The 14,305-nt window shown below is 41.4% G+C and overlaps 3 protein-coding genes across 17 annotated transcripts; 1 reads left to right on the top strand and 2 right to left on the bottom strand.

Annotated features, from left to right (window-relative positions):
- Window positions 1–496: 496 nt before the first annotated feature.
- LOC117651340 (protein spartin) lies at window positions 497–5,855 on the bottom strand. Of its 11 annotated transcripts, none has more exons than XM_034395284.1 (12): window positions 4,783–4,924; window positions 4,513–4,645; window positions 4,123–4,267; window positions 3,858–3,988; window positions 3,540–3,768; window positions 3,167–3,229; window positions 2,645–2,774; window positions 2,420–2,554; window positions 2,185–2,343; window positions 1,918–2,109; window positions 1,572–1,824; window positions 497–1,467 (listed from the first exon to the last, which is right to left on the bottom strand). In XM_034395284.1, the coding sequence occupies exons 3-12, from the start codon at window positions 4,261–4,263 to the stop codon at window positions 1,242–1,244; spliced, it is 1,659 nt and encodes a 552-aa protein (XP_034251175.1). In that variant the 5' UTR covers window positions 4,264–4,267; window positions 4,513–4,645; window positions 4,783–4,924; the 3' UTR covers window positions 497–1,241. The 11 variants fall into 11 exon arrangements, with proteins under 11 accessions (XP_034251175.1, XP_034251177.1, XP_034251178.1 ...); XM_034395286.1 differs by having other exon boundaries at window positions 4,123–4,356; window positions 4,783–4,919; XM_034395287.1 differs by lacking the exons at window positions 4,513–4,645; window positions 4,783–4,924 and adding an exon at window positions 5,710–5,854.
- LOC117651338 (helicase POLQ-like) lies at window positions 5,001–10,398 on the top strand. 4 transcript variants are annotated; one of them, XM_034395270.1, is made up of 17 exons: window positions 5,001–5,349; window positions 5,467–6,399; window positions 6,481–6,659; window positions 6,746–7,019; window positions 7,101–7,309; window positions 7,404–7,549; window positions 7,625–7,752; window positions 7,836–7,948; window positions 8,045–8,185; window positions 8,312–8,527; window positions 8,612–8,798; window positions 8,875–9,032; window positions 9,149–9,244; window positions 9,442–9,615; window positions 9,691–9,804; window positions 9,890–10,024; window positions 10,103–10,398. In XM_034395270.1, the coding sequence occupies exons 1-17, from the start codon at window positions 5,124–5,126 to the stop codon at window positions 10,214–10,216; spliced, it is 3,543 nt and encodes a 1,180-aa protein (XP_034251161.1). In that variant the 5' UTR covers window positions 5,001–5,123; the 3' UTR covers window positions 10,217–10,398. The 4 variants fall into 4 exon arrangements, with proteins under 4 accessions (XP_034251161.1, XP_034251162.1, XP_034251163.1 ...); XM_034395271.1 differs by having other exon boundaries at window positions 5,001–5,340; XM_034395272.1 differs by having other exon boundaries at window positions 5,001–5,244.
- A 103-nt stretch (window positions 10,399–10,501) lies between these two features.
- LOC117651345 (nucleosomal histone kinase 1-like) lies at window positions 10,502–12,802 on the bottom strand. Of its 2 annotated transcripts, none has more exons than XM_034395303.1 (8): window positions 12,686–12,802; window positions 12,193–12,393; window positions 12,039–12,108; window positions 11,769–11,965; window positions 11,485–11,692; window positions 11,221–11,400; window positions 10,974–11,147; window positions 10,502–10,902 (listed from the first exon to the last, which is right to left on the bottom strand). In XM_034395303.1, exons 2-8 carry the CDS (start codon window positions 12,385–12,387, stop codon window positions 10,619–10,621), a joined length of 1,308 nt encoding a protein of 435 aa, XP_034251194.1. In that variant the 5' UTR covers window positions 12,388–12,393; window positions 12,686–12,802; the 3' UTR covers window positions 10,502–10,618. The 2 variants fall into 2 exon arrangements, with proteins under 2 accessions (XP_034251194.1, XP_034251193.1); XM_034395302.1 differs by having other exon boundaries at window positions 12,193–12,407.
- Window positions 12,803–14,305: the final 1,503 nt, after the last annotated feature.

Genomic DNA, 14,305 nt, shown 5'->3' on the forward strand with positions numbered 1-14,305 from the left:
AAAAATTGAATTAGGGATCAACAAAGAAGAGAAATTAAGAAATGTAGGAAAAGAGAAGAGTGCCAAAGAGACCGAAAATGCTTTGATCTCATGAATAGCTGACTTCGACATGTGTGAACGCACTTAAGTTGGCATTATAAACAAAAGAATAAGAGAAATTCGTGTGGCTGTTTTCGGAAAAGTATGACAAATTATAGCTAACATTTTTGTTGAATGTATAGGAGAGGTATAGGACTCTATTGTCGAGCTGTATCATGAATGACGAATGCTTCGCGAGCGCAAAGACGTAGGCTACGGTATTCAGGTGGAAAACTTGGTGACGCAAGAGCCACTCAAAACCTACTCGCGAAAGTTCCTTGAGGGGGATTATTGCGGTCCGCAGTGCGGGTCAGGGACTCGCAGGGAATGCCGCTGGCTCGACATCACCGCTGCCTACATGGAACTTAAAAAAAGTCTGTATCTATAAAAGAATTTTCTTAAGAAAGAACAAAAATGATAACATGTATGATAACATTTATTAACAACACAGAAACATTCAAAGGATCAAAACAGAACATGAAAACTAGCTGTGGAAGAGATTGCTGACAGCGAAGTTCTCTCACCAAACACCTTGAAAATAAATTACAGTAAAAGAAACAAAAAGGAGGGATGAACACAAGCAGGGAAGTACAAACCACTAAATAAATTGAGCTAACAAAATTATGACAAAAATCAACATTCTGTGAGTGAAACTTTTAACTTAATCAGACTTGTTACTCTCATAATTATCTCAAGTACAAGTTACACAGCCTAGAAAAAAATACAATTTAGAGTTTAAATTTTTCATCTTATCTTGCTTTTTAAAGACATGATGCAAAACTTCCCTTAGGCCTTAGTGGGAACTGAAGACTAGACTAGAAACTCACTAAGGACAAGAGAATTTACACAATGTGAAAAGCTACTGACTCAATGCTACTATGACTCATTGATTCCCATTCCCTCTAAATAATTTGCTGACATCCTGCACAACCTCCTAATTTGATATTAAAACAATGGCAAATAAACACAATACTCATATGTTATACGAACACAAAAAACTTTCAAAATGTAATTTTCTTTAGAGAATAAATGGTAAAATAATGGTTCCTTTGAACTGGATGCAAGTTGCAAAGATGCAAGACTATTCAGTCAATTTATAAAACTGTTATGAAAATTATGTTTTTAAAAAAGTTCTGCTCTAAAAACTTTAGTACATCAAAATTTTAATCTGACTTTTCCAAGTTGGGCCCTGGTTTTGCAAAGCTACTTGTATTGGAATCTTCTAGCAAATGTTTACGCTGATCCTCTATGACAGCTTTGCCTGCTGCCTTTACAGCTGATTTTGCAAAATACTTTGGATTCAATCTTTTCATAGCATGACCTGCTACAAATACATTTCCCACAGTGTCAAAGGTGTTTCCAGCAACTTGACCAGCTTGAGCTCCATATCTGTAACAATAATTATGACAAAAGAATTTATTTTGATGTAAAAAAGAAATATTAACCATCTCCCTAGAACTAGGTAATTAACATCCAGATTAATCTCAACCTACTTGTGTTTAACCAAGGAGACAGTGTTAGTAGCTAGACTTCCTGCAAGAATATGAGCAGACTGGTCCAGTGCCCCATACACTGTGCCAAATGCTTCCACAGCTCCAGCAGTGGCCTCTAAAATGTTATCCATCTTGTCCTTGGCTGCTGTTTCATCCATTTTAAAGGTATTGGTGAGTAAGCGGGTACCCTGTTGTTGAATGTGTGGGGCTAAAAATCTGCCCAGAGCTGTTGTTGCTAAACCTACTTTACCAGCTTGAAAAACAGAAATTAAAAGAGGATTAGGAAGCTTGAACCATTATTGCTGGCCAACTCTAGAAAGATTTCATGTTTCTAGATTCACATTACCTATGAAACCTGTTACTTGCACAGCTTTTCCAGATACGTTCTTTGCGACTTCAAATCCCTTAGTAACATTGGGACTGAATTCCTTTGGCTGTTCTTGCTCAATATGTTGCAGGAGTTTTGGAGTGCCTCTATTCATAAGATCACCGGCCCGCTCTGCTCCACTGACGAGCCTGCTGCTCACCCATCTAGCACCTATACAAGAAAAAAAAAGGAACATTTTCATTCAACTCCTTCCTGTTTTTTCATGACAACATTTTTTATACTTTCCTCTTACAACAGAATGAGCAAGGCCCACTTCCCGACGTAAACGACCGGCACTTCTTTCTTCTGGTTCAAGTTGGAGGGTGATGCCATCCAAAATAATTTCCAGAAGCTCAAAGACAGATTCATCAGCATCCTCAGGAAGCATCAAACCAACGGCAGACCCTGCAAAACAGGAAATCCTAATAGTAATGTAGCCCAGAGACATGACATGACAGCAGCAGTTATGTACAAAACCCACCTTCAACATCAGAGTGAATATCAGGAAGAATGAAAGCCCTAAAGCTTGTGCGGAAACAAGGAGATACACCTGGTACCAATGGATAGATCCAGCTGCCTACTTGAAGGTAAGCTGGGGGACGATCAGGAATCTCCTCTGTGAAAGAAATCCAACAATATCATTTTTGTTATTTTAAACAGGAAAGTAAAAAAAAAAATTAGAAGAGCTACTAATAATGTAGCTTACCCGAAAAATGTACAATTATCATTCTCTCTGGTTCTGAAGAAGAACTGACGGAGCCATCAGGTGAAATGAAGTAAAGGCGAACATTATCGTATGCAAAGATGACTTCTGCATCTCCAGCTGCCTCATTCACCTGAGACAAAATACACAAAAACATATAAAAAGAATGTGATGGTGTTAAAATTTCTTTCTTTTTCAGTTGGTGAAGGGAAGGGAAACTGTCAAATTTAAATACAGTAATAGGATGTGAAGACATGCCATGCAATGCAGTTGCTGCTACAATGATTTTGGAATGACAATTGTGCATATACATATAAGTGGATACACGAATCACTAAGAAACTTCAGGTCTACAGCACCAATAGCCACCACCATGATAAAATAAATATTGAAGAAACTGAACTAATAATAAAAATTAAGGTTGGCTATAAAAAGAGGACAACAACCCTACTGAAGCAACAAGCTCCAAGTCCACCTTTTTAAAACTGCCTTAAAACATATGTGGACTTGAATTCAAGATACAAACTACCTGAATATTATTACTGCCTTTACTTCTGGAGGCATTTCCTACAATGGCTTTGAATGCACACTGGAAAGAAAAACAAAAATTTAACAAAACAAAATTTAACTAAAAACCTAAGCTCACTCGCAGAAATAAAAAAGTAGAAATCACTGCAGCATAAACAGGATGATTCTAAAACGAAATAATGAAAGATACAGATGCAAAATAAAAATAAACATGTGAGACCAAAAAAAAAATCTTCATAGACATTTTTCAACCATGCAGTTGATCTCCAACCTGAGTAGTAATTGATCTAGTTCTGAGAACTAGACATGGCAGGCTGTGATTGAGAGCAAGAACCACAGAAAGATGGAGCATGGTGGAAAGCAATTCTCACCTTGAGTGTGTGTAGCGCTTCACCAAGCTGTTTGTAGGTGAGTAGGGCCGGTGCGGCGCCTGCCACCTCCAGGCCAGCCTCAGCACCAGAGCTCATGCCAGCTGCCTCCTTGTCATTGGATTTAGAGGTGTCCAAGGCCATGACCTCCTCGTAGCTTGGGGGCTGGGATGGGGAAGGCAAAGAGGCCGCCTTGCCCTGCAGTGCTTCTGCTTTGGTCTTGATCTCTTCCCTGGCAAAATAGCCATCATGCTTTAGTTAGGAAACAAAACATGGCCTTAGGCCATACGCGTCAGAACAATGCACAGAATCTGCACCCACTTGCTCTTTTGTAGCTTTTGAATCATGATTCCCGCTCGTTCCCAAGACAGGTTTGGATTGGGTGGGCGGATAATGGGAAGAGAAAGGGCACGGTCCATCACAGTCAAACATTCCGAGTACTTAGCCTGGGCCTGAGGCATCACCAAGAAAATATGGACTGAATACAGTAAAATGTTGAATTTAGAGCAACTATGACTGCACGTTCAATTATTGGGAAGACTTCGAAGAAAATGCTAGGGAGCAACATCAAAATGGGTCCACTTACAGCTGCAGACTCATTTCTTCTATCCAGAGCCTCTGCCTCATCCAGCAGTTGGAAAGCTTCATTGTGGTAGTTGGTCAAAGCTTCAAAGGTGCGCTGCCAGCCAGAAGAAGTTCCAGGCCCGTCATTGGCAAGATCATCCATGTTCCTATGAAGACCAGTGCTTGTTAGAACAGTTTATTGATTGAGAATGATGAGTGCATAGAGAGGAGAACTGATGGTGTCAAGAAACATTCGCTACAGCAGGGGAGGAAAAAAACGGCAACATTAAGATATTGTGCAACCAAGCAGTAAAAAAATAGTTACAGAAGAAGTAGAAATGAGTCAAAAAGTTCAGCAACAGGCTAAGGTGAGGAAACCCAGCTAACTACAACAGAAATTTTATAAACTCACCCTCAAATGTACAAAATATGAGGCAGTTCCTAAGAGAGATCTCTGTGAGATAGCTCAACCTAACCTCTGCTTCTCTCACAACACATTGACTCTTTGAAAACACGAAGGGTTATGACTCAGTATTTACATGGCACTGAAAAACAACAGCAACTCACATGAAACAGGGTGTTAAGTACAAAGTCTCAGAGTCTAGAGCAGGAAGAAGGCCACGGGAAGCACACTCGGGCTCACATTGCGCGAAGGATGACCGATTAGTCGCAGGACTCTTACCTTTCCACAAACAACACACTGCGCACGGCACTGTATGCGCGAAGTACAACGACTTCAAATAACCAGCCCACGGCTAAAGACATTTGTGACAGTGGCGGCGAAACGGACAAAGCGAAAAAGAACTGCCGAACAGACTCCCCGTAACAATCCCAGTCATCCGTTTGCTTCTGCTTCTGCTTCTGCTTTGTTTACCACCTGTCAGCTGAACAGTGCTCGTACCAACATTGCCACGATTTGACTAGAACTCCGAGAGACCACGACATAAAAGGAATTTAATTTAAACCAAAGAATCGGGCATGATTGAATTTCCTTCTAAAATTTCTATGATTTGACTTGTGTATATGAAAATTTCAATGCTCGTAATATATTTTTCACATGTGTACGTTACTTACGCTGTATCCCCACAAATTTCAAACAGGCGTGGCGCAATCACAAGAAAGTTCTTCGACAATGCCAAAGCCGGTAAGGCAAGAACAATCCTGATACTGTGCGGATTAGAGACTTCTGCGGATGGACGTTTGTTTTTGTCTCATCACTCTATCTTCACCATGGCGGAGAGTAAGAGATGTAAAATGTATTTCATGTCGTTTTGAGCATGCCTGTGGCGGTTATGTAAACAACTATACTCAGGCGCTGCTTTTGCCAAGTCGTGCGATGTTACCTAAATGCTTCCATCTCTTGCAGGCTCCAAAATGAGGCCCAACAAGTCCCGACTCAGCCTCAAGCGGAAACACGACGCTGGGAGTGCACCCCCTTCTTCCAGTTGTGACTCGGCTTTGCTGGACAAGACCCGTCTCCTGTCTGCTGATGACACCTTATTCTCTAATCTGGTCGCAGAAGACTTTGAAGAAGAACCCGTTACGATCTCTGCATTGAAGACTTCCATCGTTGAAAAATCATGTGGATTATCTCCTATCCCAAGCTTACCTTCTTTTGCAAGTAATATTGGCAGTCCGTCGAGCCCAATCGTCAACAAATCCTTGTCACGCACTCAGAGGTGCTTGATTCCCCAAGGAGACCAACTTAATGACAGCCTGAAAGATAGTGACTTTCTTGCAATTCCTGAACCTCTGATTGACATGGAACTAGTCAGGGAAGAAAGAGATCTGTTCGAAGAGTCTCCACAGAATGATAAAACTTTATCTGATAGTGGATGTGAAGGAGCATCACTTGACGATGATGAGGACAAGCCATGGGAAGATAGCGTTTATGTTCCTGTAACTCCTAAAAGTTGCCACAATATTACCCCAAAGAATCTGTCCTCTGCCAAAGCACTTGACGGCACACGTTCGATTGGCATTCAGAAACTCTCACACATCACCCTGCCTCTGAATAAAACAAAGTTTGAAATGACCTTACCAGGACTTACTGATATAAACTGGGATGAATCTCTTAGACTTGCAGAAAAGTCGCCCTCCGTTGAAGATTCTGCCAATAGCTCATCATTCTCTCAAAAGTTTCGCCAGCAGCTAATGAGCAATTATAATAGAAATAATATGACACCCACCTTTCAAGGAAAAAATGGTCAGAACATACCAGAGGATCAGTGTTTTTTTGGCCTTCCTTCAAAAGTACAAAGTCTCATAGAAAGGTTCCGTGGAATCAAGGATCTTTACGGTACATTGATTCATGTGTGGTTGTACTTTTTTGAAGAAATGAATGAGTTGTTCTTTCAATAAAAACTGTTTGTGTTTTCAGCATGGCAAAAGGAGTGTCTTTCGATGCCTGAAGTGCTACAGCGTCAAAATCTTGTGTATGCTCTTCCAACAAGTGGGGGCAAAACACTTGTTGCTGAAATTTTGTTGCTAAAAGAGATTTTGATTAACAGGAAAAATACAATTTTTATCCTTCCCTATGTTGCAATTGTGCAGGAAAAGGTGAGCCGTTTCTCAAAGCAGTGTTTTTTTTTTGTTTTTTTTTGTGACTTATAGTTAAAGTTATCTGTTTTGTTTTCTTTTGTCAGGTCAGAGCCCTGTCTCAGCTGGCTATTGAACTTGATTTCTTTGTTGAGGAGTATGCTGGGGGGAAGGGATCCTACCCACCAAAAAAACACCGTTGCAAGAATGGCGTTTACATTGCAACAATTGAGAAGGCTCTTGGCTTAGTACACCACTTAATAATTGACAACCGTTTACACGAGATAGGATTGGTGGTTGTTGATGAATTACATCTTCTTGGAGAGGGATCTAGAGGAGCAACCCTTGAGTCTGTCCTCACTAATTTGCACTATTGTAAATGTTAGTACAATGCATTACTTGTATTTTATTTTTGTCATATTTTATCACTTGCATTGGTAATTTTTTTGTTCCTTGTTCCAGTGGGTATTCAGATAGTTGGCATGAGTGCCACTATCGGAAACTTGCAAGAAATATCATCATTTCTCAATGCTAAAACTTACACTGGAGACTTTCGACCTGTAGAATTGAAAGAGTATATCAAGTGTAGTGACACAATTTATAGTATTAACCGTAATATGATTGGTAGTGAAGAATCCCCTCTCTCTATTGATCGAACTTTGGAGTCCACTGTAAGCAACTCAACCATCTCCGCTCTAATACTCTCCTGTTTTTATTAACGCAAAAACAAAATCCAGCAACTGTTTTGAATTTTTATTTTTACAGTATACTGAAGAGCAGCTCAAAAGTGATCCAGACCAAATTGGAGCACTGGTAGCTGAAACTGTTCCAGATGAGTCGTGTTTAGTATTCTGTCCATCACGGAAAAACTGTGAAAATGTAGCACTGCTGATTTGCCAAACACTGCCAAAGTAAGTCTTAATACACCAGTGTTGTAATGAAATTAGGAAAATAATAATATTATGTAATTTTGTTATTTTGCCAAGGACTCTGAAGACTGTTCGAGTTGAGGCAAAGAAAGCCCTTTACAAGGCTCTTATTGCCGAAGGTAATGGGCAAGTTTGTCCCATACTCTATCAAACATTACCTTTTGGAGTTGCCTATCACCACTCAGGTGCAGTGTTTTTTTTTTTGTGGAAAAATGGAAAAACAGAAATTGTTTCAAGGTTGTAATGGTGTATCCTATTGTCTTTATAGGGCTAACTGCTGCAGAGCGCCGCCTGCTTGAAGAGGCTTTCCTTGCTCAGACACTGTGTGTCATTTGCTGCACTTCCACTTTGGCAGCAGGAGTGAATTTGCCAGCAAGACGGGTCTGTCCACCATACAGTAAAAGTTGTGGTTGTTACAGTATATTCCCTTGCTGACAACAAATTTTTACTGATCCCTGGCCTGTTACTTTTCTGCAGGTAATTTTGAGGTCACCCTACATAGGGATAGACTTTATGGACATGAGCCGCTACAAGCAAATGGTTGGGAGAGCAGGCAGGGCTGGCTTTGGTGGTGTAGGGGAGAGCATTTTAATTTGTCAGTTAAAAGATACAGAAAAAGTGAGTTTTTTGTGCTTTTATTGGTGTAATTTCCATGGCATTACTTAAATGTCAGTTTTGGCCTGGGCTTTTTCCTTTAAATTAATAATTTATTATAATTTAATAATATTTGTTGCATGGCTGAAGGTGTTGCAGCTTTTAAAATCTGGAATGACTGAATCAATAAGCCATCTTGATGCAGATGACGGGGCTGGTTTGAAAGCACTGATTTTGCATTCAGTCAGTTTGGGCCTAGCTTCTTGCCGGTCAGGTATTTATAAATTCTTGGAGCACACTTTGTTATGGGTTCAGTCAGAAAGAAAGGGTGTCGATGTTCTTAATCTCGCCGACCGATGTATTCAGGTATATTTCTATCATTACTGCTTTTAAATTTTACATATTATAATAATCCTCTGAATTTTCTTTTTCTTTTTGTATTACTTTTAGTCACTAGTGGCTGAAGGAGGACTTAATATAGTTGATGTAAAATCTTCTGATTCCACTGAAAATAATGAAAATGTGATAGTGGCCTTTCCTCCAAGTAACAATAAGTCAAGTGATTCTCAAATTTCAATATGCATAAGATTGTCTACTCCCTTAATCCTGAGCAAAATTGGTGAAGCTGCTGTTAAAGGTAATTTGATGTTAAATTTGGAATGTACATGTGATGGTATAATTATCTTGCAATCACGACTACTGAATTCTTGTAGGTTCACTGACAATTGTCATTGCCCATCGTCTGTATGATGACCTGTGCCTCGCGCAGGAAAAGCTTGTGCTTGTAAATCATTTCCATCTCTTGTACTGTATCACGCCTTACAGTATGATGGATCAAATCAAGCCAAACTACCAAGTCTTTTTCAATCAAGTAAGTTTAGGGATAGAAGTAAATCATTACCTCTGCTGATCAATAAATTCAGGTGCATTTCTTCTTGTTGATCCACCACTCAGGTGAACAAATTATGAAATTATTTTACTTTTCAGTTCATGAACATGGGCATTAATGAGCTGAAAGTTGCTGGTGCTATTGGTATCACAGAAGCTGTTGCAGTAACGGTGATGAGGAGAAAAACCCTAAAGGTATCTGGTCCGGTGGCCCTAAAACGTCATGACAGATTGGAAGTATATGCAGCCAAGCTTGAAGACACTGCTTCTCTTAAGCCTAAGGGAGATGGTGCGGGCGCGGGCGTACTTCCCATCTGTCACGTGGTCCTGTTAATAGGAATTTTATTCGTGAAATGTTTTTAATTATATTGAATGACTTAAACCTGTTTCAGGCTGTTCCCCAAGAAGTTGTTGATCGTTTCTATTTGACACTGATGCTGTATGATTTATGGCATCAAAAGTCTATTTGGGATGTGTCAGAGAAATTTCAAGTGTCTCGAGGACAAGTATTTTCACTAGTTCAAGCTGCTTCTAGTTTTGCTTCTTGTGTCCTGCGATTTTGTGAGGTGATTATTCTTCCAAGAATGAAATCTGATGTTAGATGGAGAAATTTTGATTTGAGTTTTTATCTCTTTATCCAGGTGCTCAAAGAATTTTGGTGCTTTAAAGTTCTTTTGGAGGAAATGGTTCAAAGACTGTCTCATTGTTGCTCTGTGGAGCTGATCCCCCTTATGGAGCTGCCTGCAGTAAAAATTGTAATTCTTTCACTTATTGTCACTCCTCAATTTCTGTTCTTGTTATTTGATGGTCATAGCTCACAAGTGTTACTTCCACTACCAGGGCCGTGCCAGGCAACTTTACAATGCTGGCTATCGTTCGGTGCGGGATGTTGCAGCTGCAGAACCAACTCGTCTTATAAGAGAAGTGGACCACATGCCAAGGAAAGTTGCTTATCAAATTGTTGCTGCAGCAAAGGTACTAAATGAAGTTTTGTGCAAGTTTATCATACCAGGAATGCTGTGTTACATCGTCTCCTTTTTATTGCTCTTTCAGCTGATATTAATACAAAAGGCTGAGGCATTAAGAGATGAGGCAACAGATTTTCTGGATGGATTGAATCTTCACATGAAGGATACAACAACCCCAGTGTATAATGCTTTGCAGTGATCATTTTCAAACTAGTCCTTTAATCTTAGTTAAGGATAACTGTTATGCAAAGATTTTATTTTGTGTTAATTGTGATTTGGCTTTTGAAAGAGGCCACTGTGATTTTCTTTAAGTTCTGTTGTTGGACAATGTTGAATACCTTCTTAGTATTACGGCAAAATAAATTTGTTTATAAATTCATATTGTTATGTAGAAAAATTTTATTTCACTCTGAGATATGCTATCAAATATAATACATCACTTGTTTTAAAAATGGGGAATGATTGAGATAAATAGAAATTAGACTTACTAAAAAAGTAATGATGGTTTATCAGGTTAAAACAAATAAATGCTCATTGAGATCAACAGCCTTGCAGAAATACCTCATTAAATAAATAGTTATAGTATAAAGAAAGGACAGAATTATTTAGCCTTCTTCGGCTTTGGGTTAGCAGGAACAAACTCACCAGGTCTCTCAACTCTAGAGGCTTTAACAGTGGGGCAGTCTCTCCAGCTCACTTTTTTTTCTTGGGTAGGTTTTGGCTTTGCTTTTGAGGCAACTTTTCGTTTCTTCATTTTGTTTTCCCCCTCCTCATCCTCTTCTTCAGAATTTGTGTCCATCTCCCTATCAGAAGAATCAGGCTTGGATCTAGATGATGATCCATTTTCACTTCCTCTTTTGACAGTTTTGCGGGGAGATGTTCGAACTGTGTGAAACAATGTACAATGTTGATAATAAAATAATTAAGCTCAGTAAAAATAGACAGTTGACACATACTTTTCTTGGATTCCCCATTCTGCTGTTCCAGTGGCTTAGTAAATGAGAGAGGAGAATCCAACTTCACTCCTTCACTTTTCAACCCATCCATAAATATTTTCCGTACTTTGGTATAATCAGGCAATTCTTCATATTTCATTTCTGACACATATTTTAAAAATTTAGAAACAAAATCTGGAACAGAAAAATTAACACAATAATATCATCCTTTGTGTGCTCCACCCCTGAACAAACTCATAAAACTTACCTGGAACTGGTTTCTTTCCAAAACAAGTCTTTAAAAACTGAGGCACATTTTGCATGGCAGTTTCCTTGGCTTTCTGAACTGCAGAGGGGTCTTTAAGAACAGCCTCCCACGGAAGTTTGGAAGACAACCAATGCACAACATTGTATGCTAAAATTTCCATGTCACCTCTACATGTGGTACCTAGAATTATTTCAATGCATGTACCTATCAAGAAAAATTAAGGTGAAATCCATATTTAATGAAACAAATTCTTCAAACAATTACCTCCAACATGGGCATCTCGACTTGTGTACTCTATAGTGCCATTGTGTGCCTTCTTGGGATCCTTAGAGCTGGAGAAGCGTGATGCCAAACCAAAATCTACTACATACACTTGATTCTCAGTTCCCTTCCTCAGTCCCAAAAGAAGATTAGCACCTTTTATGTCAGCATGTACATAGCCATTGCTATGAATGTATTCTAAGACATCAAGCTAAAAATTTCAACAATAAATTGTAAATGCAGTAAAAAACGGTATCAAAAGAAAACAAACCAAGATTCTAACTTACAACTTGAATAGAAATCTGTAAAACTGTTGAAATCGGGAACATTTTGTTGCAGGACAGGAACAGTGACCACAGATCTTTACCATATCTGTCCATGACCAGAAACCTGTACTTTGTGTCACCACAAGTGTGAGAACCAACCCCACACGCCACTGGCATTCCGAAGACTTTCAACTTCTTCTTCTCTTTCCATGATGAAACTGAACAAAGTAGAAGTAGAATAAATAAATAGTTAAGACGAAAATATTAATAATTCAAAAAGAAGAGAATTACCATCTTCTTTCTTTGCCACTCGCAAGTAAAATGTTTTTTCAACAAATAGTGGTCCATTTTCATGTGGCTCCTGGAAGTAACCAATGAACATATCAACCGTCCTTCCCCTGTCAGAAAATGCTCAGAGAATAATTGAAACCATCACAGTACGTACAATTTTGACAACATAAGGGTAGTCTGATTCCTTGCGTGGTGCTGTTTCTCCTTCTGCAGCGGCATAGATTTCTCCAAAGCCTCCCTTTCCGATAGAAGGCCCTAAAGTCCATTTTTGCTTCGAGGTGTCCGTCAAAACTTCGTTTTTAGGAATTGGGGCTGGCATTTTATAAAGTTTACCCTTTTTGGGTGGCATGTTTACCTGGAAACAAGAGACTGCGACACCAATCAGACCCAAGCAACAGGCCTAAAGCATGTCACACAGTAAAATAATGCCGGATTTCAGACAACAGTCATCACTTCACAGTTAACGAACGAAAATGTATAGTTTAATGCTGTTTGTTTTACAATAACCTATTGGGAGGCATCAGCCTAGGAAAGAATGGGCACATCTCAAGAGTTCAGATCACAACATTTTGAGCATAACATGCCAACAAATGGTACTCCGAATGCGGCAAGAGATGAGAGCTTAAGTGCTGCAAAGTTTCACTCACCCCTTAGATCGATAAACCAGAAATTAAACAGAAACAAGTTAGAACGGTGAGGCTGCGGAGATCAACAAATCCGGCAAGAGAAGTCCGTTACCGACTGTACAGCCGAAGGGTGGGGGAGGAGAGGGGAAGAGAGGGGAGGGGAGGGGATCGGCGCCAAATCGGCGCAGGAATGCCAACCCGCTAACAAGAAAAATGACGTCTAAAACAGGATAAAAACTATCTCAATGAAGCCTAACACAATGTAGAAATTCCAAATTTCAAGCGTCTGGACCTCAGACTTATTTTAGGTCAGGAGTTTTCCACACCGGACCGAAATAAGGTTCCCTGCATTTTGTTGCCCGCTGGTGAAGCAGTGGCGACAAGGCGGGAAGCGAGGAGGTCCTCGAATGGTCTAGTCGTCTAGTCGCTCCCTTTGCTGGGGGAGGCGGCCCAGGACCTTTTGCCTCTTTGCCTACCTCGATGATCATGGAACGAGTGACGAAGACGATGGGGCTGGGTCCAAGGCAAACAATCAGCTTGATAAAAGTGTCCAGTCGGAAGCTTGTGTCGAACATCGACGTCCGCGACTAAAATTTCCGCTCTTTCTGTAGTGCCGTTGTGAAAACCAATGCCTTTTCCCTCTTCTTTTTTAAAACAACAAACCGCTTTGTTCAGCAGGAAAGACGTGTTTTGAAAGGTCACAGGTACCTGAGACCTTCCAAACGGGTTCAAAGATTTCCCTGCCTGAATTTGTCCCGTGGCTTTGTGGCGTTTTGGCGTCATGAGGCGGGAAAATGAGAAAATGAGAATGGTGGAAAACCGCCAAGGAAAACATTGCCAGTATAATTCACGCGGCAGTGTGGCCCGTCGTGGGGCGGGGCGGGGCGGGGCCGCCGATACGAGCCACTTGCTGCGTGGATGTGGCGACAGGTGTGGCCGGGCTGAAAACAGCTTCCAACCGTATTGTCTTGACGGCCGTGTCAACAAAAATGAATGGCTTTCCCAGAAAGCTTCCGGGACGGGCTGCGCGCCGAGTGCCGCGATTGCCGCGAGGCGAGGGCGAGTGGCGACCAGAGACGGCGACCAGAGACGGGGTCGCCAAAGAGGCCAGCGGGGCTGGAGGGCTGCGTGGCGCCTTTGTTGGGAGCGGCAGCCCTAGAACCAGTTTCCACCGACGACAGACGTCGCCGGCCCGCATCCAACACGCATCCCACACGCATCCAACCGGCACCGCCAAGTCAAGGACGCGGCACGGCGTGCACGGCGCCCACCGTTCACCACCCCCTTCCCTTCCGCGCCGAAGAGAGCCGAGGAAAGCAAAACCCTCCAAATCCGATTCTTTTAATTTATTTTTAGCGGCAAATAAGAAAGTGGCGGTGCAGTGGAAAAAGACGGCCGGCGCGGCCCTGTCGCCCCGCGGAGGTCGGCTGCCGTTCAACTGTGATTCCTTCTCTCCTCCGTGCCGGCGTGGCTCGGCGTGGCTCGGCGTGGCTCGGCGTGCCTCCCCCTCTTGTCTTCCCTGTCTTCCCCGTCTTCCCAGACGGCGCGGGGCGGCGCGGGGCGGCGCGGGGCGTCGAGCGTGGCGGCAAGGATAGACAAGACGATGAGACCTCTATGAGTCGGTCGTGGCTCAGCGAAGGG

This window comes from Thrips palmi, unplaced genomic scaffold, assembly GCF_012932325.1.
Source record: "Thrips palmi isolate BJ-2018 unplaced genomic scaffold, TpBJ-2018v1 HiC_scaffold_5, whole genome shotgun sequence".
NCBI lineage: Eukaryota > Metazoa > Arthropoda > Insecta > Thysanoptera > Thripidae > Thrips > Thrips palmi.

Excerpts from the sequence above, each read along its gene's own strand:
- LOC117651340 (XM_034395280.1), bottom strand. The coding sequence starts at position 4,865 with ATGTCTTTAGCCGTGGGCTGGTTATTTGAAGTCGTTGTACTTCGCGCA. Across the intron at positions 4,268-4,782 it reads AGTGTGTTGTTTGTGGAAAG|GAACATGGATGATCTTGCCA; the intron begins GTAAGAGTCCTG and ends TGGTCTTCATAG. Across the intron at positions 2,344-2,419 it reads TATTCACTCTGATGTTGAAG|GGTCTGCCGTTGGTTTGATG; the intron begins GTGGGTTTTGTA and ends CCTGTTTTGCAG.
- LOC117651338 (XM_034395270.1), top strand. The coding sequence starts at position 5,124 with ATGAAAATTTCAATGCTCGTAATATATTTTTCACATGTGTACGTTACT. Across the intron at positions 5,350-5,466 it reads CATGGCGGAGAGTAAGAGAT|GCTCCAAAATGAGGCCCAAC; the intron begins GTAAAATGTATT and ends CATCTCTTGCAG. Across the intron at positions 8,186-8,311 it reads AGTTAAAAGATACAGAAAAA|GTGTTGCAGCTTTTAAAATC; the intron begins GTGAGTTTTTTG and ends GCATGGCTGAAG.
- LOC117651345 (XM_034395303.1), bottom strand. The coding sequence starts at position 12,387 with ATGCCACCCAAAAAGGGTAAACTTTATAAAATGCCAGCCCCAATTCCT. Across the intron at positions 12,109-12,192 it reads ACCCTTATGTTGTCAAAATT|GAGCCACATGAAAATGGACC; the intron begins GTACGTACTGTG and ends GGTTACTTCCAG. Across the intron at positions 11,401-11,484 it reads TCGAGATGCCCATGTTGGAG|GTACCACATGTAGAGGTGAC; the intron begins GTAATTGTTTGA and ends AAATAATTCTAG.